Source organism: Hyperoodon ampullatus, assembly GCF_949752795.1.
Source record: "Hyperoodon ampullatus genome assembly, chromosome: 14".
NCBI classification, from domain to species: domain Eukaryota; kingdom Metazoa; phylum Chordata; class Mammalia; order Artiodactyla; family Ziphiidae; genus Hyperoodon; species Hyperoodon ampullatus.
The window spans coordinates 31,317,872-31,341,737 of NC_136927.1; the positions used below are offsets into that span (position 1 = coordinate 31,317,872).

General features: G+C 44.7%; 1 protein-coding gene across 1 annotated transcript in view; it reads right to left on the reverse strand.

Annotated features, from left to right (window-relative positions):
* Positions 1-20,137, reverse strand: part of ZC3H7A (zinc finger CCCH-type containing 7A) — a 34,670-nt gene extending 14,533 nt beyond the window's left edge. The window contains exons 1-10 of the mRNA XM_079720124.1: positions 20,001-20,137; positions 7,658-7,759; positions 6,822-6,861; positions 4,987-5,184; positions 3,877-4,035; positions 3,559-3,639; positions 3,425-3,463; positions 2,742-2,775; positions 1,973-2,256; positions 663-867 (exon numbers count right to left, since the gene is read on the reverse strand). Coding sequence (XP_079576250.1) covers positions 663-867; positions 1,973-2,256; positions 2,742-2,775; positions 3,425-3,463; positions 3,559-3,639; positions 3,877-4,035; positions 4,987-5,184; positions 6,822-6,861; positions 7,658-7,725 — 1,108 coding nt within the window. The 5' untranslated portion in view covers positions 7,726-7,759; positions 20,001-20,137. The remainder of the gene's footprint in view (positions 1-662; positions 868-1,972; positions 2,257-2,741; positions 2,776-3,424; positions 3,464-3,558; positions 3,640-3,876; positions 4,036-4,986; positions 5,185-6,821; positions 6,862-7,657; positions 7,760-20,000) is intronic.
* Between the last annotated feature and the right edge of the window lie 3,729 nt (positions 20,138-23,866).

The window sequence follows — 23,866 nt, forward strand, 5'->3', positions numbered from 1 at the left end:
CAAATTTTAGTTTCTTCAGTTGTCAATCTTTAAATCAATTATTTTGATTTTTATCCCTTTAACCATAACAAAGCCTCATAAAAATATGAAGATTTTTATTGTTATTGTTTAAAGTATATATTAAGCCTAGGATTACAGAAACAGGAGTCAGGCCAAAACCTCAGCAATCCCTTGCAAAACTAAGGCACCAGGCATACTTTGCTGAGCTCAATGGATGAAACCTAAAATAGATGGATCTATTATCATTTTAAACACTGATTTTAAATTAGTCTTAACTAAGTGTTTGCCTAGTTCAGAATTTAAAAGGATAACCTGTCTTTAAGACCCTTTAGATGGGGTATCCCTTTTTTAGAGAACACATTAGAAGTCATTTCACCCCCCAGAACAATAGACACCCAGCTTAACACACTATCCTATAAAAAAACCAGTGCCACATACATTCCTACTCTCAGGGCTTTGATTCTTGATCTCCACAATGGCACAGTTAAGTCCAGGTGAATTTAAAACAGGAGGGTTTTGATTTTAGAGCTACAATGTATTTTCAGCTACAATAAAAATAACTCAAGTACCAACTATCTGGAGTTAGTTAAACAACAGTCAAACCAAATTGTCTTTTTTAGAAAATGGACTGTAACTGTTTACATAAGTGGCTCGAGTCTTACCTCGTTTGGATTCGCTCACTGAAAATGAATTTAGAGAAGAACAGAAATCTTCTAAGGATGAAGTCAAAGGCGGATACAGCTCCGAGAAGGAGGGTGCAGGCGCGTACCTCGCACCGATGGGCAAGGCGCCCAAAAGAGACGCTGAGAAGGGGATGCTCGGAGCGACACTGGCCGTTGGGAGGGGGCCTCTGACTAAGGCTGATGGCTGGAGAGGAAAGAAGACCAGATTAAAGTCCATGAAACTCAGTTCCAAGCGGGCCAAACTGCTTTTAATATCAGCATATAAAAACAAATTACTTCACTGGGTGATTTTGTTACATAACAAAGTTGAAATCAATATCAAGACTCAGTGGCAGAATCCAAGCTACAGAACAAATGGAACACTACCTTGCCCCTCCCCCACAGAGCGAGGATTTTTGGCGACCTTCCATGTGCCTTATACTATGATAAATCATATACCATCTATTTAATTCTCCTAACCCTCTGAGATGTATCCTACTAGGGCTGCCATGGTACAGATGAGAAAACCGAGGGACTGAAAGGTGAAATAACCTGCCCAAGATCAAAGTGGTAGGAACCAACCCCCCATCTGTCTGCCTTTTACATCTTCTCTCTGTCAGCTCCACGGGGACATCACTGGTTTCACCCACCCTGGAAACCAGCTCTGAGTTTCCCCCTCATCATCATCCTACTGCTGCCACTATTTTAATATACTTCATAGCAGGAGTCAGTGAACTTTTCTATAAAGGGCTGGATATTAATATTGTAGGCTTTGTGGACTACACGGTCTCTGTTACAACTAGTCAACTTTGTTACTACAGGGTCATGAAATATTTTCATGTGTCTTAAAATATTATTATTATTTTTTTTTTTCTTTCAACCATGTAAAAATCTAAAAACCATTCTTAGTCCGTGGGCCATACAAAACAGGCAGCGGGCCATATCAGGCCTGTGGACCAAAGTCTGCTGACACTTGCTTTATGATATATGGTTATAGGAGAATTATCCTTAAGGAATGAGAAGTCCTTAATCCATGAATTCATTTTGCCTTACATGTCAAATGCCTATTCTTTGTCAGAAAGTTAAATTTACCGTTTCCATAATATGTGATTCCTAGCACGTTTCCCTTTTTTATTTAAAGAAATGACCAAATTAGCCAGTTACCACTGGAAAACGACAAAAGTAATTTTCAAGAAACCCAAAGCTTACTCTATAGTCAATACTAAAAATATCTAGCAGGTTATACTACGATTAAAAAAAAAAAAAAAAAAAGCCTGCCTTCAGAAGAAAGGAGTCACGCTGAAATTTACCATAACAGTTTCATTAGTTTCAGGTGCAGAATCAAGGAGGTCATCTATTTCATCTCCAAGGACCATATCTCCATCATCTAAAAACGCTTCCGGCATACTGAAGGGGATCTTTCCTCCATTTGCCAACACTGTTGATGGCAGAGAACTCTCTTCCACTTGCAGTGGCAAAATAGAAGTTAAGGGCATAATGGGAACTGAGGCCAGCTCATTTCCAACTTGGTGAGAAAAACTGGATGCAGGTATAGAAACAACAGGAGCAACTTCTTGCCTCGGAGTTAATAAATCTGTAACATGGATGGACATGTACTCACTTATTTTCAGTGTATTTATGTAATACTAGTGTTAATAGCCAATAATAGAAAAAATGAAGAGCTAGGTGAAAATATGAAAGCAATTATAAAAATAAATAGATACAACAGTGAAAGCAATTCAAATAAAAGAGTACAAGTAATCCTAAAAATAATTTGTTTTGCACAGGAATAGATATATTGACTTGTGAAAACTTCTCCTTCTTTCTCAAAACTCCTAGGCCCCTTTTGGATGGAGCTACTAGAGGGTGGTGAAGCCGCAGTGGGTATCGACGATTGCTCACTGACATCCAGTACTGTCACTCACTCACTGGCACATCCAGAGGCACAGAGGTGGTTTTTGAAATTACTCTTGTTTTAATACTAATAACCACCCAGCAATCTTATTTGACAACACTATAATGTACATAACGTCTAAGGCTGGCACTTTTCAGATTAAGAGGATGTGTGTGAAAACGTACCTGGCTCAATATCTTCCACAGAACAGTTCAAAGCCTAGAAATCAAACCAAATAATAGATCATAGTATTTTCAGGACTCTAATAAATCATAAAGCAAGCTATAAAACTCATTCTAAGAGAGCAATGCAGGTTCTCACATTTGACCTCCTTCCAATTAAGACAGAAATAAACAAAACGTGTAAACCTTTGTAATACATGGCGTTAAACGGTGCTGGCCTACTGGCACTTGTTTCTTGTGGCCCAGTATTTCTCAAAGGATAGTCAGGAGCCTTCTAGTTCCAGAGGGACTAGTCTAGCCACCACTCTCTCCCCAACTCACAGTGGCATCCTCACAGCTCTAAGAAGACTTACCTTCAAAAAACAACTTGTTAATTATGTTCAACCTAATGACTCCTAAAATTAGTATGTGGCCCTGACCCACTTTTTCTAATAAAACCTAACATCTATTAAAATCCTGTAAAATGCTCCATTGCCCTTCAGGAAATGCTGATTGAGAGGAACAGATATTACTTGAGTTGTTTGTTTTCTTTTTCTAGGGCAGGAAGCTCTGGCCACCTTTGTGTTTGAGGAATAAAAAGGTCTCAAAATAGACACAAACCAAAAATATTAGAAACAAAACTACTAATGCTTCTATCTTTTCTTCTTTTTTTTTTATTACGATTCTGACAAGAGTAATAACCTTACCTTTGTAGTCCCATCCCCAGGAACTGTTTTTAGTGAGAGCTGAAAGAAAATTAAGAAGCTAATTTAAAACCAGAACTGACTCCAAGCTACAAAACAAAACAAAAAAATACCTTATGGAGAGAACTCCACCTTACCTCAGTTCTAACATATGCTTTTCTTATTTTAAATCCCAATTTCTGAGCTAGTTCTTGAGTTAGTTTTATTACATGTTCATCCTGAAAAAAGTGAGAATATATGATTAGTGGAGGGCTATATTTACTAACTGTAAAGACGAAGAGGCAAAACAGTTCTAACTTATACTCTGTCAAGACACTTGTTTTAAGGGCAATTAGTCCCAACTGCAGCAGGTGGGTGGCTGGCTGGAAGATGTAACTTTTTAAGGCCATTTCTCTACACAGAATCAATAAAATGGTTATGATGTAAACGAATGAACTAAAACATAAATTCCATACCTGAGGCACTGCCAAGGAGCACTTTGCCACAGCGTCATAAGCCTCTTTGTACCTTCCTAAATCACTTAGAGCCTTAGATTTCCGATAGAGAGCTTTGCAGTTACTGGCATTTAAACTGAGGACTGTATCACAGTCTTCTAAAACTTTATCATGGAAACCCTGGTGAGGAAGACCAAATAAAGTTAGCAATCAAACAGTTCACGTCTTGTGATGATGTCTCCCTGCAAATGGAAACAAATTCAGACTTTTCCTTTAAATTGAAAGTTAGTGGTATTATTTGTCTTTTTAAAAATTATTTTCATTATGAAATTTCAAATACACAAAAGTAGAAAGAATATCGTGGCTACCCATGTACCCACCACCCAGACATCTGGCCATAAAATACCCCAGATCTTCGAGAAATAAAACTTTCCAGGTATGGCTGAGGCCCCCACGTGTCACTTCGCCTGTCCTATTTTCCTCCCAGTTGTAGCTACCCCCTTTTTGGAGCTCATTAAAATGTTAAATGGAAATGTAACTCCCAAGCAGCTAGTTGAAGAGGAATATATTATAGAAAACAAATCATAAATGAATGCTCATTAGCAAAGAACTAGGTGACAACATGGATACTTAAATTCATGGTTAAATTTTACTGAATGTCTATAGTGAAAATTATAAGCACATCAAAATATTGCTTTCTAAGTTCAGACATGTGAAGAGCTTGTGTTAATTCTTTTGAAGGCTAACTACTGTTTTGTGCTATAAAAAAAAAAAGCTCCTAAGAGAATCTTGACTAAGAAGCAAACTGTCAGCAGAGATACCTGATGGGTACCCTGTACCCATCTGTGAATACCTGTATCTTCCTAGGCTGACTTTTTTATGAGCAGACACCCCCCCACCAAAAGCCATACTCAAAAGGGAATCTCCAAGGACCAGTATCTACGAAACAAATTATTTTTAAATCCCTAAGCATTTGGCCAAAGCTGATTTTTCAAAGCTTGAGGCCACTCTAAAAGCAGTTAATACATCTTTCTTATAAACTGAAATTAGGAAACTGACTTTTGCTAGTATACTATGTTATTGAAAACCTTTTTTCTCTCTAGAAACATTGCTTTAAAAATCACAACTCACCATATTAGAATAGCAAGCAATACGATTTATATATAGTTTTTCAATGATTTCTTTAGGGATTAAAATTTCTTCAGACTTTGCATAATCAGCTATACTCAAAGCTTCTGAATATTGGCTCATAGAGCTGTTCCAATCACATTCCCGATAAACATCATTTCCTTCGTTAAAAAGATTTCTCACAAGAGCACGTAAATATACCTAAAAAAAAGAAAGTTACCACTTGAAACCCTTAAAGGAACAAGTCAGAGTGTAAGCAAATTTTAATTTTTGTATCTAAAACTTCAGAGGAAATAATTTGACAGAGCAAGAAGCACTGTTGTAAGAAATTATCAAATCCAGGCCAAGTCACTGCTGTTTCAGCTAGGGTTTCCTCTTGCTTGCTTTTCCCAAGAAAAAATTCAATGTGTCATTATTAAGAGATGTGCTGCAAAAGCACCTGGTCAATATTTGTTGACATTGCCAACTCTGTGCCTGGGATAAATTCCTACAAGTGGAACGAGGATTTTAAGGCTTCTGACTAGTATTTCTAAATTGTCTTCCAAAAAGGCAACAACAATGAATACTTATAGCAGCTTGCTTCAGAGCACCTCCACCAACACGTGTGGCGCACGTGCGTGAGCATGTACACATAAAATCTACACATTTCTAGGGGAAAAACGGTATCCTTTTTTATTTGCGTATCTGATTACCAGCGAGGTTGAACTTCTCCACATTTTTATGGACCATTTGTGTTTCTTCTTTTGTAAATGTTCAGGTCATTTATTGATTTATGGGGAGGGGATGGCAAACCTTTTTCTTACTGGGTAAGTATACACACTCTTCTGGTAGGGGCAAATGTTCTTAAGTCTCCTTCAGGATTTCTATCATTGCTTTAAGATTTTAGAAGTCCTTTCCTATCAAAGGATCAGATAAGCATTCAGCTCTTCTTTGTCTCATTTTACGAATTCACGTCTAAGCTGATGAAAGTAATGAAGAAAACTGTCCAGATCAACCTTTAACAGCTGAGGTGACTTGAGAGACAGGCCGTTTCACCTCCCTGGACCCCAACTGCACGTTTGTAAAATGAAAGGATTGCTCCATGTGATTGCTAGTCCTCATACTTTACAGTTCTACGTCTGTTTGGAGAAAAGGAAGGAAGGAAGGGAGAGATTGAAATGAACGGAGAGGGAGGGAGGGAGGGAGGCAGAGAGAAAGGAGTGACATTCAGTAGCACCAAAACCCACAGAGATGCAAAGCCACAGGGGAACTAACGGTCTGCAGAACTGAAGGCCTTTAGCCCAAGACCCAGTCAGCTGGGCTTTCTCTCTAACTAACTAGATTCCTCTCTAGCTCTTTCCCCTAAATATCCAGTCACCTCTTTACTTCTGTTACAACTTCTCTTCTAAGGAAGAACAGAAGGTACTCTGCACTCTCCCTCTCAGCATATTCTGTCCCCCTCATTTTCGATGAAATGAAAGGCTAAAAGTAATTGTCAAGTGGCTCAAAAGAAATTAATTCAAAACTACACTAATAGAGGAAGGAAAAAATAGGACAACTGTCCAAGTACGCCAGAAAAAAACAACTTTGTCTTATATATACACGGGTCAGCAAACTTTTTCTGTAAATGCCCAGATAGTAGGGATTTGAGGCTTTGTGAGCCGTAAGGTCTCTGTCTCAACCACCATGTCGTGAAAGCAGCCACAGATAACACATGGACAAATGGGCGTGGCTGTGTTCCAATAAAACTTTATTTATGAAACAGACGGGACCACATCTGGGTTTGCCAACCCAGGCTACATGTGGCAGTTCACAGGCTACTTGTGGAGTTCTCAAGCAGACCTTCCCAGAGTCCTTACCGCATACTGTTCCTGTGTTCCTGGATACGACAGCGGTGACCTAAGAAGAAGAAACAAATCAATTCTGATGAGCAGGTTCTTATCAGGATTTGTTCACCCAGGAGTCATCTTAAAACTGAGGTTCTCATGAGCTCACCACTGGTTCAAAGCACATTTTAAAGACCTACTTCTCCTTTACGACCATTATTCACATATAACTGTAGTCATGAAAAAAAAATCTAAAACTATTCCTTTGTATTTTCTTAAGTATAACATTTTCCCTGCAAATCTACTCCTAATTAAAGACAGCCTAATTCTTCAAATGCCGAAAAAGTTTTAAAGTAGTATAGAACCACTAGTACTATTTGATTCAATTTACTATAGAACAGAGGGGAAGAATGTCCCCTTCCCAGGAGGGACAAAGAGGCCTTTCTGCCTGGACATGGCCACCCGGGCTGTGGTCCTGTCACTGATGTGCTTCACGAAGGCCAGTTAGAGACCGAGCTTCTTAACAGAAAGAGTGTGATCACAAAAGCCCTGTGTGCTGACAGATGTTGATTTTCACTCATCAGAACTGTTCTTACGAGATTAGGTTCAAATTCCTCAGTCTAACATTTTAGAGGATACTTAAGGATTTCAGCCCTAAAAATCAGCGACAGCAAGGTCCAGTTCAGAACACAAAGAAATCAATGTCCAAGAGCAGAAAACACTGCTGGAACAAAAAGATCTAATTTCTAACCCAAAAGAACAGGACTTCTGAAACATAACTAAAGGTTTCCTAATCCCTGCTACGTGCACAGCCACACCAAAAGGAGTTCCTCCATGACGAGAACATGAGGCACGCGGTGAGCCCTTACTGTATAAACTGCAGTCCTTCCTTAATGTTCTGCTGCCTTTTTCTTCTCTCCTCGGACACACTGGACATGTTATCCCACACATCCACTTTCTAAAGGAGAAATCTGGAAAGAAACAGGCAAGAAATTACACAAGGCACGGGGCTCCTGGACCCCGGTTAAAACACCCATAATCTAGGTCTTGTCACATGATTAGCTGTGGACATGTCCATCTCCACCGCCTTGACTAGGGTCCTGGACGCCGAGGACACCACCTGAGTTGTGTCTGTGGTCCCCACCATCTCGTGCGCCACGAGCAGAGGGCTTCCACACTCTGCTCACTCCACTTAACAGCCGCGCAGACGCTGCAGGCCCCTCCTAAACAATCCCCACGCTAAAGTCATCTCTCTCTCCCCATTTCACCTTCCTTCCTTTGACGACAGGTTTTGTTCCCGGTCTGTCTCTACGCACGCGGAAGCAGCCACGAGAACAGTCCTGGCCTTGTTTTGCTTCTGGAAGCTTTCCAGAAGCAAAATGGTTTCACGTCCGCTTGCCTCTGAGGGGTTTTGACTTCCTTGTGAGCAGAGTCTAAACCTTATCTGTGTTTTTTGAAACAATCCTTCTTCGTACAACTGATAGAATAAGGATCTAAGTGAAGTTACTTTAATTGGAATTTTCTGGAAGGTAAGGGTTTACCTTCGATGTAACACTGGCAAAGGTCAACACCGTGAGTATTTAACCTGACTAGTTGACGTTCATTAAGCAGTTCCCAGAAAGCAACGGGAGAACCACAGAGAAGAGATCTCGGATAAAACATCGTCTCCCAATGTCCTAAACTAGGGTCTCTCAACCTCAGCCATTCAGGCCAGGTAGTTCTCTAGTACGGAGTGCTGTCCTGTGCACTGCAGGATGCTGGCAGAATCCTGGCCTCTACCCACTGGATGCCCGTAGAGGAGGTGGAGCACCTCCTCCCCTCAGTTGTGACAAACCAGTGTCTCCAGATATTGTTAAATGCCCCTTGGCGGGGGTGGGGAGGGGCTGGGGGGTCCACACAGTCACCCCTGGATGAGGACTACTGAGAGCTAATGCTGAGAGGACATCGTGTCACATAAACCATGTATTTGGACCCACGTGACAGGGAAATGGCACCCACGTTTCAAGTACAGAGGTGAAATGTTTTCGTTTCATTATCGCTTACCATTTATAAGCAAGTTTTATTTTTAAGTCTACCTTTTTTCAAAGTGTAGAGTGGGGAGGGAGGCTGGAATACCCTGGAGGCTCATAACTGGTGCTAATACTTTTTGTCTTTTATTTTTTCTCCTTCCAGTTTTATTGAGATTATCATTGAAATACGGCACTGTATAAGCTTAAGGTGTAAAACATAATGATTTGACTTACATACACCATGAAATGATGACCATAATAGGTTTAGTGAACATCCATCATCTCATGTAAATACAAAATTAAAGAAATAGAAAAAAAATTTTTTTCCCTTGTGATGAGAACTCATCTACCCTCTCAACAACTTTCATACAGCAGTGTTAATTATATTTATCACATTGTACATTATATCCCTAGCACTTGTTTATCTGATAACTAGAAGTTTGTAGCTTTTGCTTTTTGTCTTTTAAATATTTGTCAGTTCTAAATATTTTGATCTTGTATCTAAAAGTTGGTTACTTTGCTGAAGTATTGCTATTTACATGTGTACCTGGTATTTGCCTTAAAATACTATGTTTGAAATTATGCAGAATTAAAAGTTTAAAAAGCCCGTTATACTGAAGTAAAACAGCATTGTTTCTGCAATTTGTTTTTAAGATAGTCTAGCTTAAAGGGGGGTAAATGGGTGAGCATGAAACAAGAGTAGCAAAAACATGGGACACTGCTCCAGCTGGATGAGGGGAGGGTATGTGGGGTTCATTCTTCTACTTGAACATGTCTGGCTATTTCCGTAATAAAAAATTGTTTAATTCATATGTATGAATATTTACAAGCTTCTTTAAAGAGGCACTATTTCTAAGAGAAAAAAGATGGGAAATTAACTCAATGCATGTCAAAAAGGAAATGGTTGAATAAATTGTGCTGGAGGGAAAAAAAGGCAAAGTGCAAGTGTCCACAGTAAGACCCTGTTCTGTTACTTTAAAAGGGGGAAGGGGTATATGTTCATATTTGTTTGTGTATACACAAAATAGCTCCAGATGGGATCACAGAAAGCTACAGCAGTGAGAGAAACCCAGGGGTTCAGGGAAAGGGGTGGGACAGCGTCTTTTCACTGCAAACCTTTAAAACTTTTTTTTTTTAACCTTGTAAACAAATGATCTCTGGGAAAAGAAAGTATTAAAAGAAGTCTACAGGGCCTCCCTGGTGGTGCAGTGGTTGAGAATCTGCCTGCTAATGCAGGGGACATGGGTTCAGGCCCTGGTCTGGGAAGATCCCACATGCCGCGGAGCAACTGGGCCCGTGCGCCACAACTGCTGAGCCTGCGCGTCTAGAGCCTGTGCTCCGCAACAAGAGAGGCCGCGATAGTGAGAGGCCCGTGCACCGTGATGAAGAGTGGCCTCCGCTTGCCACTACTAGAGAAAGCCCTTGCACAGAAACGAAGACCCAACGCAACCAAAAATAAATAAATAAACAAATGTGGGGGTTTAAAAAAAAAAGAATATTAAAAAAGAAGAAGTCTATGTAGCTTCTGAGCCCTTCCTTAGAAAGATGACTTACTGGGTCACCCAGCCTTTTTCTTCTATTTTACTTAAAACAGAGTCAGAACCTTAGAGCTCAAAGGCACCCAGAGCTGCACTTGGGGGTCCAGGGTGGTCAGGCCAGAGGGACTGGGACAAAAGAAGTGAAGCCAAAGACAAGAAGCATCCCCTCTCCTTCTGTGAAGGACATATGTCTCCCAACCCCAGTCTGGTGGGGTGGGGAATTAGTTTGAGGTTCACTCAAAAAGTAAATCTGTTGGCTCAGAAGGAACTCCGGGGTAATGATAATCCTCCAAGTTAAGAGCCTTAGAGCTATTTCCCCAGAAAGTGCTTGAAAAACCTTGAACCTTGCCCTCTTAAGGACAAAGGGCAGGTGGAAGAGAGCTGACAACTCAAGCAAGTGATTAAGAGAAAATAAGACACAGATTCTTAACAGCATGAAATACCATGCCTCCTTTAAATGTTTAAAGATTTGAAGACATAACATCAGGTGATGTTTAAATATAATATGGCAGGGCATTTCATGTTCTGTAGATTTTCCCCCTAAATTTTATTATGAAGAATTTTACACACACAGTAAATTTTTTTTTTACCATGAACAACATATCCCTCTATACTACCTATATCCTACAATTAATATTGTGCTATATTTATTACATCTGCCCACACTTCCGTCCATCTACCAACCCAATTTTGGTAAACTGCAAACTGAGTGGTAGACATCAATTATAATTTACCATTAAACACTTCAGCATACATATCATTACCTGGGGTTCCACATTTGTTTACAGTTTTTTGAGGTAAAATGCACACAACTTAAGGCAACTTTTAACAAACGATACACTCATGTAACCCAGACCCCGGTGGTGAGACACACCATCACTGTCACTCCAGAAAGTTCCCTCAGGCCCCTTCTCTAGCCAATCCTTGCCCCACCCCCAGCCCAGGAATCACTGTTCTGATTTTTTTTCCACCATAGATTAGTTTTACCTGTGAAATAAAGCCTCCCCACCCCCCATCTCATTTTAAAAGAAAACGATAAAGGCTTTATACACCATCTTATTTTCAGATCCAGTCAACAAAATCTGGCCTCAATTTTCAAGTGAGGAAGAATTTGATAAAGTTAATCCAACAATCACTTTCCTTCTTCAAACTCAGCAGCACATGACAGGTGTCCACTGTCTCCTCAAAACAGGGGCTTCATCTCCAGCTGACCTCTGAATGTGAGGGCCCTGGGACGTCATCAGACCCTCTTTCCCCCAGGCACCCTCTCCCCTCAAGGACCTCCTGCTCTGCCCAGATGTTAAATACACTCATCTAGGGTCCGACAACTCCCACGTCTGTCCCCTGGCAGAGCTTGCTAGATACCCTCTACCTGGTAGTTCTACTTGGGTGTCCAGACATCACACACTGTTCCGGAGAGCAGGAGTTTAAATATTAAGACAGCGAAAAGGAATGTCGCCTTCCCAACCCTGTCATTCAACCACCCATTTGCTCTGTGAAGGCAATCAATCCATACCATTGTTACCGATTTGTTATGTGTCCTGACAAAGACACTGTGTGAACCAAGCTGTATCTTGATTGTAATGGTAGTTACATGAATCTATACATGGGATAAAACTGCATAGATACACACACACACACACACACACAGGCGTGTGCACATACACACACGAGTGAATGTAAAACTGAGTCAGGTCTGTAGTCTGGTTAACAGTATTATGTGAATGTCAGTTTCCTGACGTTGCTATTGCACTACAGTTAGGTAAGATGGCACCACTGGGGGAAACAGATGAAGGGTTCATGGGATTCTATATACGAGTTTTGCAATTTCCTGTGAGTCTATAATTATTTCAAAATAAAAAGTTAAAAATATCCTGTGCATACGTTATTTTTTTATACAAACTGGGGCTCCTAACGCGTTCTGCACCTTGCTTTTCTCGATTGGTACCTCATATCTTGAAGGTCAGTCCATATCAGCACGTATCAAGCTGCATTACCTTTAACAGCCATGCAATGTGCTCTGTGATATGGCTGCACCATAACATCACCAGCCCCCTAGTCATGGACATTTTGGTTGATTCCAGTCTTTAAAAGTTCACCAGGTTGGGCTTCCCTGGTGGCGCAGTGGTTGAGAATCTGCCTGCTAATGCAGGGGACACGGGTTCGAGCTCTGGTCTGGGAGGATCCCACAGGCCGCGGAGCAACTGGGCCCGTGAGCCACAACTACTGAGCCTGCGCGTCTGGAGCCTGTGCTCCGCAACAAGAGAGGCCGCGATAGTGAGAGGTCCGCGCACCGTGATGAAGAGTGGCCCCCGCCTGCCACAACTAGAGAAAGCCCTCGCACAGAAACGAAGATGCAACACAGCAAAAATAAATAAATTAATTAATAAACTCCTACCCCCAACATCAAAAAAAAAAGTTCACCAGGTACACAGAACATTTCATATATGCATATCTTCAAAGAATTTCCGTAGGATGAAGGGTATGTACATTTCTTTATTTTGCCAGCTACTGCCAAGGTTTACCAAATGACCCTACCCACCACCAGTGCACAAGGGTTTCTATTTTACCCCTTCACCAAGAAATTATCAAATGTTTCCATCGCTGTCAGGGAGATGAGAAACAGTGTGACAACTGTGGTTGGGGTCCTGCTTGTTCTAGTCTATCATTAGTGAGGCCGAACACCTCTTCAGATTTAAGAGCTGTTTGCACTTCCTTTTCCATGAACTGTTTCATTTCCTTCACCCATTTTTCTTCCAGGCTGAGCTTTTCTGACTTATGGAAGTTCTTTATGTGTTGAGGAAAGCAGTCCTTTGTGATGTTATTATTATTTTCTCCAATGTGATGTCAATCTTTTGACATTGGTTATGGTTTTTTTTTTTTTTTTTTTTTTTTTGGCTGCATTGGGTCTTTGCTGCTGCGCGCAGCAAAGGCTTTTCTTTACTTGCGGTGAGCAGGGACTACTCTTCATTTTGGTGCGTGGGCTTCTCACTGCGGTGGCTTCTCTTGCTGCGGAGCATGGGCTCTAGGTGCACGGGCTTCAGTAGTTGTAGCACATGGGCTCAGTAGTTGTGGCTCACAGGCTTAGCTGCTCCGCAGCATGTGGGATCTTCCCCGATCAGGGATGGAACCCGTATCCCCTGCATTGGCAGGAGGATTCTTAACCACTGCGCCACCAGGGAAGTCCCAGTTTTGGTACTTTTTGATACCAAAAGTTTTATTTTTAAGTAGCTGAGTTTATCAATACTTATTTTTATGGCTTCTGGATTTTGACATACTCAGAAATGCCTGCACCACTCTGAGATCATAAAATAATTCTCCGCATTTTCTTCTACTACTATTCTCACTGTTCCATTAAAAAATTTTTTTTCATAAACTGGATACGTGTGTGTGTGTGTGTGTGTGTGTGTGTGTTTCCCTCCCAGATAGCTACCAGTTGCCCAAACACCATTTACAAAAAGGCCTTCTATCCTACACTGATATACATAAGGCGCATACAAAATTCTGGGTCAGTTTGTGACCTTTACTCAGCGTTTTTAACTAGAATGCCCCCTAATCCTACGCCCTCCTCCCAAGACTAACCTTTTGCCCAAACTTACCTTCTTAGTACTAAAACCACCTTCTGGCCAATTACTCAAACCGGAAACCATTCTCTCACCACATCCAGTCAATCCACCGACAAAGGCTCCATCAGTGATACCGTCAAAATACATGCGGGACACCCCAAATCTGTCAGTTCTCAAACCTCCTCTGCCACCTCCACCTGAGCCACAGGTGGATCGAAATATCCTCCTCTCCCACCTCTGCTCTCAGCTCCCTATCCTCTCCACTGTCCCCTCCCCCATGCAGTTCCCACAGGAAACTGAAAGGAACGCTCTTTAAAAGCACAAATCGGTTATTGCAGTCCTGCTTAAAATCCTCTGCCGGCGTCCCCTGGGCACTCAGAATCAAATCTAGACTCCTGCCTGTGACGCCGCCTTCACCCAGCCCGTCGCTGGCCTTCTTCCTGTGGGTTCCTGGGATAAATCAAGGGCTCTGTGCTTCTGGGACCTCGTGCCTGCTGTTCCCTCTGCCCACGACACTCTCCCCAGATCTGCACGGGCCTTTCACCCCAGAGTCTTGGCTTCAGTGTCAGCTTTAAAGGCCGTCCCTCCCCCCCAACTCTGTTGCCACACCCCACTCTCACCCCATCATTCCCTTCCAGGGGCCCCCTATCTTTCTTAGTCCTGATCACCTTACACTCTCTGGGTCCAAGTCAATGAAAACTTGAATGAAGAATGAATGAAGTGGCCAAGCATAAAGACAACGCTCCGTATAAAGTACCTGGTACAGCCGTTCACTCAAGGCAAGCGTGACAAATCAAAGGACGGGGCCAAGAGGATGTGACCAGAGGCCAGCAGGTCCGGCTGAGGTGGACCCCACCTCCTTAGGGAGCAAAGCACGGAGAAATCAATAGGGTGAGAATCAACCAGAGACAGTGACAGAGAAAAACCTGAAACCGTAAGCAGCTCAAGGAGTGTGGTGAAGGGTTTCATTCATTGCCAAGAGGGGAAAAGCAAGTCAGCCACACCTTCTCCTTAAACAAAAAGGAAAAGAGATGGGGGTGGGGGCTTTGAACAGTAAAAATAAATAAATAAAATAGGCCAGAAACTCAATTAGATAGGAATTTCATTCAATTAACTAAACTCTTGCAAGCTGGAACATACATCACCTTTCTGGAATCAGCTGATTTTAAGTTCCTTACTCACTCTGAAGTTTTACAGGAGCAAAGGTCCCCTGGTTCTCCAGTATAATTCCTTACATATTTATTCCGTACTTGTTAGGTGGAACCCATTATAGTGAAGTCCAGTACAAAGCTATAACTAAACCATGAAATGCTAAACCATGAAATTTTGGCCTTACAGGGTAACTTCATAAACTAGCTCCCCTTATCAGAAAACACCAAGGAAACGAAATGTGACTACAATATCCGGTAGAGATGGAAATAATAGTTAACACTGAAGCCTCTTAGTGGACGCCGGGTATTGTTCGAAGTTCTTTACACATATTAAATCATCTAATCCTCCTAAGAACCCTGCGAGGTAGGTACTTAAGAGGAAACGGAAGCACAGAGAAGTGGCGCAAACAGTCCAGGATCACACAGCCTGGAAGTGGCCGAGCTGGCCAGGCTGGCTCCGAGCCTGAATTCCTATCCACAGAGCAATTCCACACCGCGTGTGCCAGGAGGTCGAGCACGGCTACGCTGGCCCTGGGCTGGGCTCTGAAAAACACATGCAGCTGTGACAGACAGGTGGGCACTTCAAAGCCACTCAAGAGGAACAGGACAAACACACGTCTCTGCACACGCAGGCACACACGATGACGTGTGCAAGGGACGTGATTTAAAGCAACTCAGACAAGCAGAGGGTGTCCATGGTGTGGACACAGAGAGTTAGGATAGCACTCAGGGGCCAGAGCTTTGAATGGAAATACGCTCCGCCCACAACATCACGTATTTAGATGCAAGGAATAAGTATTAAACAGCCTTACTTCCGAGACACCTTCACACAGGACCAGAGAAGGTGACCCAGGGAATGCGGCACAGTGCCTGTATTTTTGCCTAAAAAGCTATTCCTAAGTTTCAAGTGAAAAATTATAATTTCCAGTCTGTATTCAATGCTACCCTCAGACTCAAGCCTGTCATGGTAATGGCATAAACAAACACGCACACAAAGTAGTTAAAGTTCCTGTCACCCCAGCTTGCAACAGTGATCGTTCACTCTGGTAACACTTATAAAAGCACATGGATATATTACATCCCTCAGTGACCACAAACCCAGGGAGGGAAACATTATTACAGATGTTCTATCACTTTCTTGGAACACTCAAACTCCTACTGGATACTTTATGAGACAGTTTTGCCCTTTTACTGAAAACGAAACCCCCATGATGAAGGCTGTGCTAAACAACATCAAGAAAGAAATTTCATATTTTTGCCACACTCCCACCCCTGCCCCCGAGCTATCCATTTTGAACTTGCTGTCAGATATAATAACACGTGCCAGGTGCCCCTTATAGGGCCCAGCCCTCCTAAGGCCCAGGGAACATCTCACATCATACAGGAACCCTGTATGGGAGGAATGAACAAGAAAGATGTGAAATCTTGCAAACAGCGTGCCCAGGGGCGCCCAGACCCTGGGTCAGTGACACGTCCAGGACTGCAGAGGAGGGATTCTGAAGCGCCAGATCACTCTCCTGCTCCAGACTCAGGTATTCTAATAAAACACAAAGGTTCCACTTCCTTATTTGTGAAACAGAAAAATTTCTGCCTCTCTCTTACTGCATCCATTACCTGGTTCCCAAAGCTTTGAAAGATATGTGAAATTAATAGTAATCAATTAACTAAAAACACATCATTAAACTCATAATAAAATTAAAAAGCAAATTTCTTGTTGGGGCAAAACCTGGTAAGGACAAGTGGCCTTGTTTTTTTTATATCAAAGAAAATTTTCACCTCCACTTAATATGCTTCGTGTGTGTGTGAATTAAAACAAACGTATTGGGACTTCCCTGGCAGCACAGTGGTTAAGAATCCACCTGCCGGGACTTCCCTGTTGGCGCAGTGGTTAAGAATCCGCCTGCCAATGCAGAGGACATGGGTTCGAGCCCTGGTCCGGGAAGATCCCACATGCCGCGGAGCAACTAAGCCCGTGAGCCACAACCACTGAGCCTGCGTGCCACAACTACTGAAGCCCATGCGCCTAGAGCCCGTGCTGCACAACAAGAGAAGCCACTGCAATGAGAAACCCACGCACCGCAACGAAGAGTAGTCCCCACTCGCCGCAACTAGAGAAAGCCCGCGCGCAGCAACGAAGACCCAATGCAGCCAAAAATAATAAGTAAATAAGAAAAAAAAAAAAAAAAGAATCCACCTGCCAATGCAGGGGACATGGGTTCAAGCCCTGGTCTGGGAAGATCCCACATGCCGCGGAGCAACTAAGCTCGTGCGCCACAACTACTGAGCCTGCGCTCCAGAGTCCACATGCCTAGAGCCCCGTGCTCCGCAACGAGAGAAGCCATCACAAGGAGAAGCTCGCACACCACAAGGAAGAGTAGCCTCCGCTCCATGCAACTAGAGGAAGCCCGCGCGCAGCAACGAAGACCCAATACAGCCAAAAATAAATAAATAAAATAAATTTTAAAATAATAATATAAATAAAACAGATGTATTGTCACAAGCATAAACTTTTTTTTTTTTTTTTTTTTTTTTTTGCGTTACGGGGGCCTCTCACTGCTGTGGCCTCTCCTGCTGCGGAGCACAGGCTCCGGACGTGCAGGCTCAGCGGCCATGGCTCACAGGCCCAGCCGCTCCGCGGCATGCGGGATCCTCCCGGACCGGGGCACGAACCCGCGTCCTCTGCATCGGCAGGCGGACTCTCAGCCACTGCGCCACCAGGGAAGCCCCACAAGAATAAACTTTTAAACTTCTGAATTAATGTTTTACTATTTCTTCCCCCTAAAAATACTATCTAAAGTTTTCCTCTTGATTTGTAAACACATCACACTTTGGAGAAAACAAATTTCACTTCCAACCCCAAGATTCTGGAGAAAAAGTACTTTCATTTAAAAACAAAAAACAAACCAAAAAAAACACCTCAGGATATTATCTGGAAGTCAAGTCTCCATACATCATACTTTCTCTCGAAAGCCCTTCTAGAGTAACCAAGGCAACAGAATACAGACATATTCTGTTTCTACCTTGTCCTTTATTGGAATGCTCACAACTTTCCAAAAGTCACTCTCACCATTCTTAAAGTTGAGGATCTATAGTAATTGATTCTCTCCCACTTAACATTGATTTAACCCTCCCAAACTGGCAAGTTTTACAGTTAATCAAAATTAAGAATTAGGGGACAATATGGTTGACAACCACCATTTTTATTGGCAAAAACTGACAGCATCTGAGGGCTGGGAAGGGAAAAGGGTGTAGGTCAGGGTAGGACGAGCGCCCAAGCACAAGCCACAGTAACTTGGAGGAAGGCATTTAGGTGGCAGAGGCCCTGAAAATTAACATGCTCTTTGCATCACACACACAAATACTGAAAATATTCAGCTCAGCTTTGATAGCTCATGATGTGATTCTGAGTCGAATCTTACACAACTATTTCCAGACTACAATACACAGCAGATACAGACATTTTTTTCAACAAAGAAAATTCTGTCCACTAATTTAAATTATTCTGCAAATTAGAACAAGATCTTTAATAAGCAATCAGCTCGACAGTTCAGTTGAGGGTGAGAAGGAAGAAGCAGGGGGTTCCTTGAGAGGCTAAGAGAGAGGAGGCCACGTGCCATCAGAAAAGCAGTTAAAAATAAGCAGATGCCATAGGCTCCCAGCTACCCCTGCCCCCATTCTGATGCTCTGGCTGAACTGTGTCCAATAGAAATATAATGCGAGTCATATATCTAATTTTAAATTTTCAAGTAGCTATGTTAAAAAAAAGAGTAAAATGAAACCAGTGACATTAATTTTAATAATATATTTGCATTAACCCAATATGTTCAAAACATTATCATATCAACCTGTACGATTCAAGTAGAAAAAAATTACGAATGAGGTATTTTACTTTTTTTTCCTTACTAAGTGTTTAAAATCAGGTGTGTCTTTTTCACTGGGAGCGCATTATCTCCATTGGGTCTAGCCACATTCCAAGCGCTCAAGAGTCCCTTGCGATCAGTAGCCACCTTCCTGGGCAGCTCACATCGCCTTCAGGCAGACCCTTGGTTCTTAAATACCTAACTACATATGGGGGGACGGGGAAAATACCCGACTCCAGAAAAATTCACCCAATCAGGGTGCAGGCGCAACCTCTCGGGACCAGCCGGAGCTTTCCAGCTGGACCACACCCCTGCAATGACCGTCCCCAACAGGAAATTCACGCTAATGGGAACTGACAGGTCTTCATTCTTTAAGGGTGGGGAAAAGAAACCTAAAGCTCAGCCGTCTCCGTATCCACAATATAAGACAGGAAACCATTCGCCGCGCGTCCTAGACGTGAGCCCCGCGCAAAAAAAAAAGGGTGGTGGTGGTGGTGGGGAGTAACCCGAAATAAACGAGCCAAGAGCCCCGCGAGCATCCTTCCCGCCCCCAAACCCAATGTACTGAATTAGGGGTCCTAGATCACCGGATCAGATACAAATAATGGGAAAAAAAGAACCCTTTTTTTTTTTTTTTTTTTTTTTAGTTAACCAGAGAGGAGGTATTTTGCCAACGGAAACATGCTGGGACGGAGGGAGCGGCAGCCCTCTGCGCCCCACTTGGCGGCGACGCGCCCCCAGGGTGAGCCCCGCACCGCCCCCAGGGAGGGAGGGAGGGGACCGGGACCCGCCCGCCCGCGTCGACTCGCCCGCGGGGCCCGGGCGGCGGCGCGCGCTCGGACCGCCCCTCCGCCGGGGCCGCGCGCCCTTTGTGGCCGAGCCCTCCGCCCCTAGGGCCGTCGCTTCGCCTCGGGGTGGGGGGGGCCAAGCGCGCCGCCCCTCCCCCGCCCGGCGTCCGTTACCGACCGCGCGCGAGCACGAGGCGGCGGCGGGCGCGCGGCGGGCGCGCGCCGGGCGGGGGCGCCGGGCGGGGGGTCGAGGCGGCGCGCGGGCCAGGCGGGCGGCGGGGCCCGGTGGCACCCACCTACCTGGGGGGACGGCCGCGCCGGCGGGCAGGCAGCGGCGCGCGGTGAGCGGGCAACGGCGGCGGCGGCGGCGGCCTGGGCGCTTGCTTGCAGCTTCCCTTTGCGACCGGTGGTGGCGGTGGCTCCGCTGCCCCCGCGCGGCGCCCTCTGGCGGCCGGAGGCCGCGTCCGCCGCTCGGGAGAGGCCGCCATTGGCTGCGCCCGCGAGCGTCGGCACCGGGGGCGGTGGCGGCGCCACGTCGGGCCGGGCGGCGGCGACCCTCGGCTCTGGGCTCCGGGGCCGCCCCTGAAGCGGGCGTGCGGTCCCCGCCGGGCTGGGGCCGCGGGGTGGAGCCAATAAAGGGCCAAGCGGTTCCGGGACGCACCCATCCTGAGAACTGATTGGGGCGGACATGCAATTCAAATTGATGGGCGCCTTGGGTGTTTTTTCTGGGCAGCGGCCCTGGGGCAGAAGAGCAAGGAGTTAGAATAGCGTCTAACGTGGAACTGACCTAGTTTCGGGTGTCGGGAGGCCTCCCCTGAGATACTGTTTATTTAGCAAATCCTTATCCGGTACTTCCGACTTTCCCAGTTGTAACTCTTTGGAGCCTCCGGGCAACCATTGTTGTCCCCTTTCCCGCAGATGAGGAAGGGGAGCACGAAGCTCCGCGGCAGCTCTGCGATGGACCCTAGAGGGCCTGGCTCCCTGTCCTTCAGACCCGCCGCCCCCCAAATGCCACCTCATACACCTGTATTTTCAACAGCCAACTGTGCTCGGGGCTCAACAGCGGGCAAGGCAGAGTCCCTGTCCCATAAGGGGATGGGGGTGGCGGTGGGGACCCACAAGGATGCAAAAAAAAAAAAAAAAAAAAAAACCGTTTCGGGCAGTGAAAACCAAGGAGACTAGATCAGGGTAATGAGACCATGATGGGAGGGCTCCACTTAAGGTGGGATGAGTGAGGGCGGGGTGGGGACCTGAGACGGTGGCAGCGGTGCAGAGACGGGGAATGTGCTCCAGGAAGAGGGAAGGTCAAGTGCAAAGACCCTGAGGCTGGAGCTTGGTGCCTGGGGAACAGGAGGGGCCTCTTTGGTGGGTGTTTTTGAGGGGAGAAAGGTCTGAGTGACAGAGGGGCCACAATTTGGAATTTGGAGTTTCTTCTGTGTGGTGCTAATGAGTCTGAATTGGGAGTGACGCAATGTGATCTACATTTCAGGAAGTTCTCTGTGACTACTGTGCAGGGACTGGGCGGTAGGAGGGACAAGAGGAGAAGCCGAGGCCGGGAGACTATCTGGGTGGCTCTGACAGTCGTCTGGCTGACGTAGGTTTATAAAACAGATGTACTAGCTCAGGCCGCTATAACAAAATACCACAGACCTGGAGGCTTAAACAATAATTCATTTTCTCACGGTTCTGGAGGCTGGAAGTCCAAGATCAGGGTGTTGTGTTGGCAGGGTTGGTTTCTGATAAGAACTCTCTCCTTGGCCTGCAGGTGGCCACCTTCTCACTGTGTCCTCACATGGCCTTTCCTCTCTGCACAAGCATTTCTCTTCCTATAAGGACACCTGTCATTTTGGATTGGGGCTGCACTCTTATGACTCCATGTAACCTTAGTTACCTCCACAAAGGCCCCGTCTCCAGATACCGTCACTTTAGTGCTTCGGGTTTCAACATATGAATTTGGAAAGGACACAATTCAGTCCATAATCCCAGGTAAGCACCGTGACAGAAACATTCAAGGAGAGCTGATAGGAAGTGGCTTTAGGGGAGGCCCTCTGAGGAAGGAGTTCTGCTCATCACTCAGGTCTCAGCTCAGACCTCTTCTCTTGGAGAGGACTTCCCTGACGGCCACCGAAAATTGCCCGTTAATTCAGCACCCTGTTTGGTCATCACTCTCTGGAACGACCTTGTTTAATCATTTGGGTACTTATTTGTGGTCTTCCTCCACCCCTCCTAGGACAGCAGAGACCCTTCCTGCTTTGTTCTCTATTCCCAGCCCCTAGAATAGTGCCTAGAACTCTATAAACATTTCTCAAATGGATGTCCCTGTGAAACTTGGAGCTAAGATCTGCAGGATGAACAAGAGGTAATGAGCTGCAGGGGTGCGTGGAGAGAGAGGAAACATTTTAAGTCAGAAGATGCTGAAAGGCCAGATTGGCTGGATCACAGAGAGCTGGGTGGGGTCCCAGGGAGGTGAGACAGGAGATGAGCAAGGGCCAGGCCCTGAAGGCTATTGTAAAGCTACATGAAGCTGGACATCATTCTGCCAGTACAAGGAAAAACTCTATGGGACTGTATAAGTTTCCTATGGCTGCTGTAACAAATCACCACAAGCTTAGTGGCTTAAGACAACACATATTTATTATCTTACCTTTCTGGAGGTCTGACGTCTGAAATGGTTCTCACTGGGCTAAAGTCAAGGTATGGGCAGGGCTGGTTCCTTCTGGAAGCTCTAGGAAAGACTCTATTCTCTTGTCTTTCCCAGCTTCTAGGGGCTGCCTGCCTTCCTTGGCTCATGGTCCTTCCATCATCTTCAAAGCCAGAAATGATTGGTCAAGCCTTTCTCAGGCTGCATCTCTCCAGCTCAGCTTCTGATGTCACGTCTCCTCTGACGCTCCCTCTTTCTTCTTTCCCTTATAAGTACCCTTGTGATTATACTGAGCCCATCCAAATAATCCAGGATGAGCTCCATATGTATATATGGAAGAGTTCTTAGGAACAGAACATATGTATTCTAAAGAAGAGAAGGCAAACAAGACCTGTTCTTTTTAGGTAGGTTTTGTTTTTGCTAAGGTACGTTGATTTAGTTTGTGATTCCATTCTTCCTACTCACCTTGGATTCTCCACCCCTCTGTATGTTCTGTCAATTCTCAACTATTTCAGGAGTCAACATATAAGTCTATCTTTTGTTGCCTTGGTTTTTCTTTCAGCTGGGCACCAAATTAGGAATCTTAGTTTAAGAACCTCATCTCCTAGCACTCATCTGGGAATATGGGAGTGAGTCCTTGGGCCATGGACATATCTGGACAGCAGCTCTTGTTACTATGCAGGCAGTAACAGCAGTCGTAGTTCTGTGTCGTGTATAAAGTTCCCCAAGATTCTCAGCTGAAGCTGGCATGCACACTTGACAAAAGTGGTTTTTTTGTTTTGTTTTTGTTTTTTGCGGTACGCGGGCTTCTCACTGCTGTGGCCTCTCCCGTTGCGGAGCACAGGCTCCGGACGCGCAGGCTCAGCGGCCATGGCTCACGGGCCCAGCCGCTCCGCGGCATGTGGGATCTTCCCAGACCGCGGCACGAACCCGCGTTCCCTGCATCGGCAGGCGGACTCGCAACCACTGCGCCACCAGGGAAGCCCGGTTTTTGTTTTCTACATTCACAACCTAAGTCCCCGCCAAAGGAAAAACAAAGTGTTTATATCATTATAAACACCATTCTCTCTCTCACCCAAGCTCCTCCAAATAAACATAAAGTGAATGTTCTAGAATGAATGTTTGTGTCCCCTCTCCCAAATCCATATATTAGAAATCCTAACCCCCAATGTGATGATACTAGAAGATGGGCCTTTGGGAGGTGATTAGGTCTTGAGGGCGCAGCCCTTATAAATGAGATTAGTGCCCTTATAAAAGAGGCACAAAGGAGATGATTTCTCTCTGCATCATGTGAGGACACAAGGAGAGGACAGCCTCCTGCAAGCCAGGAAGAGAGTCGCACCAGACATCGGATCAATTGGCACCTTGATCTTGGACTTCCCAGCTGTCATATCTGTGAGAAATAAATGTCTCTTGTTTAAGCCACCCAGTCTATGATATTTTGTGAGAGCAGCAGGTATGAACTAAGACAGTGAACATCTAAGATACAAGCATCTGGTCAGTATGAGGTAGCACAATGGTGGAA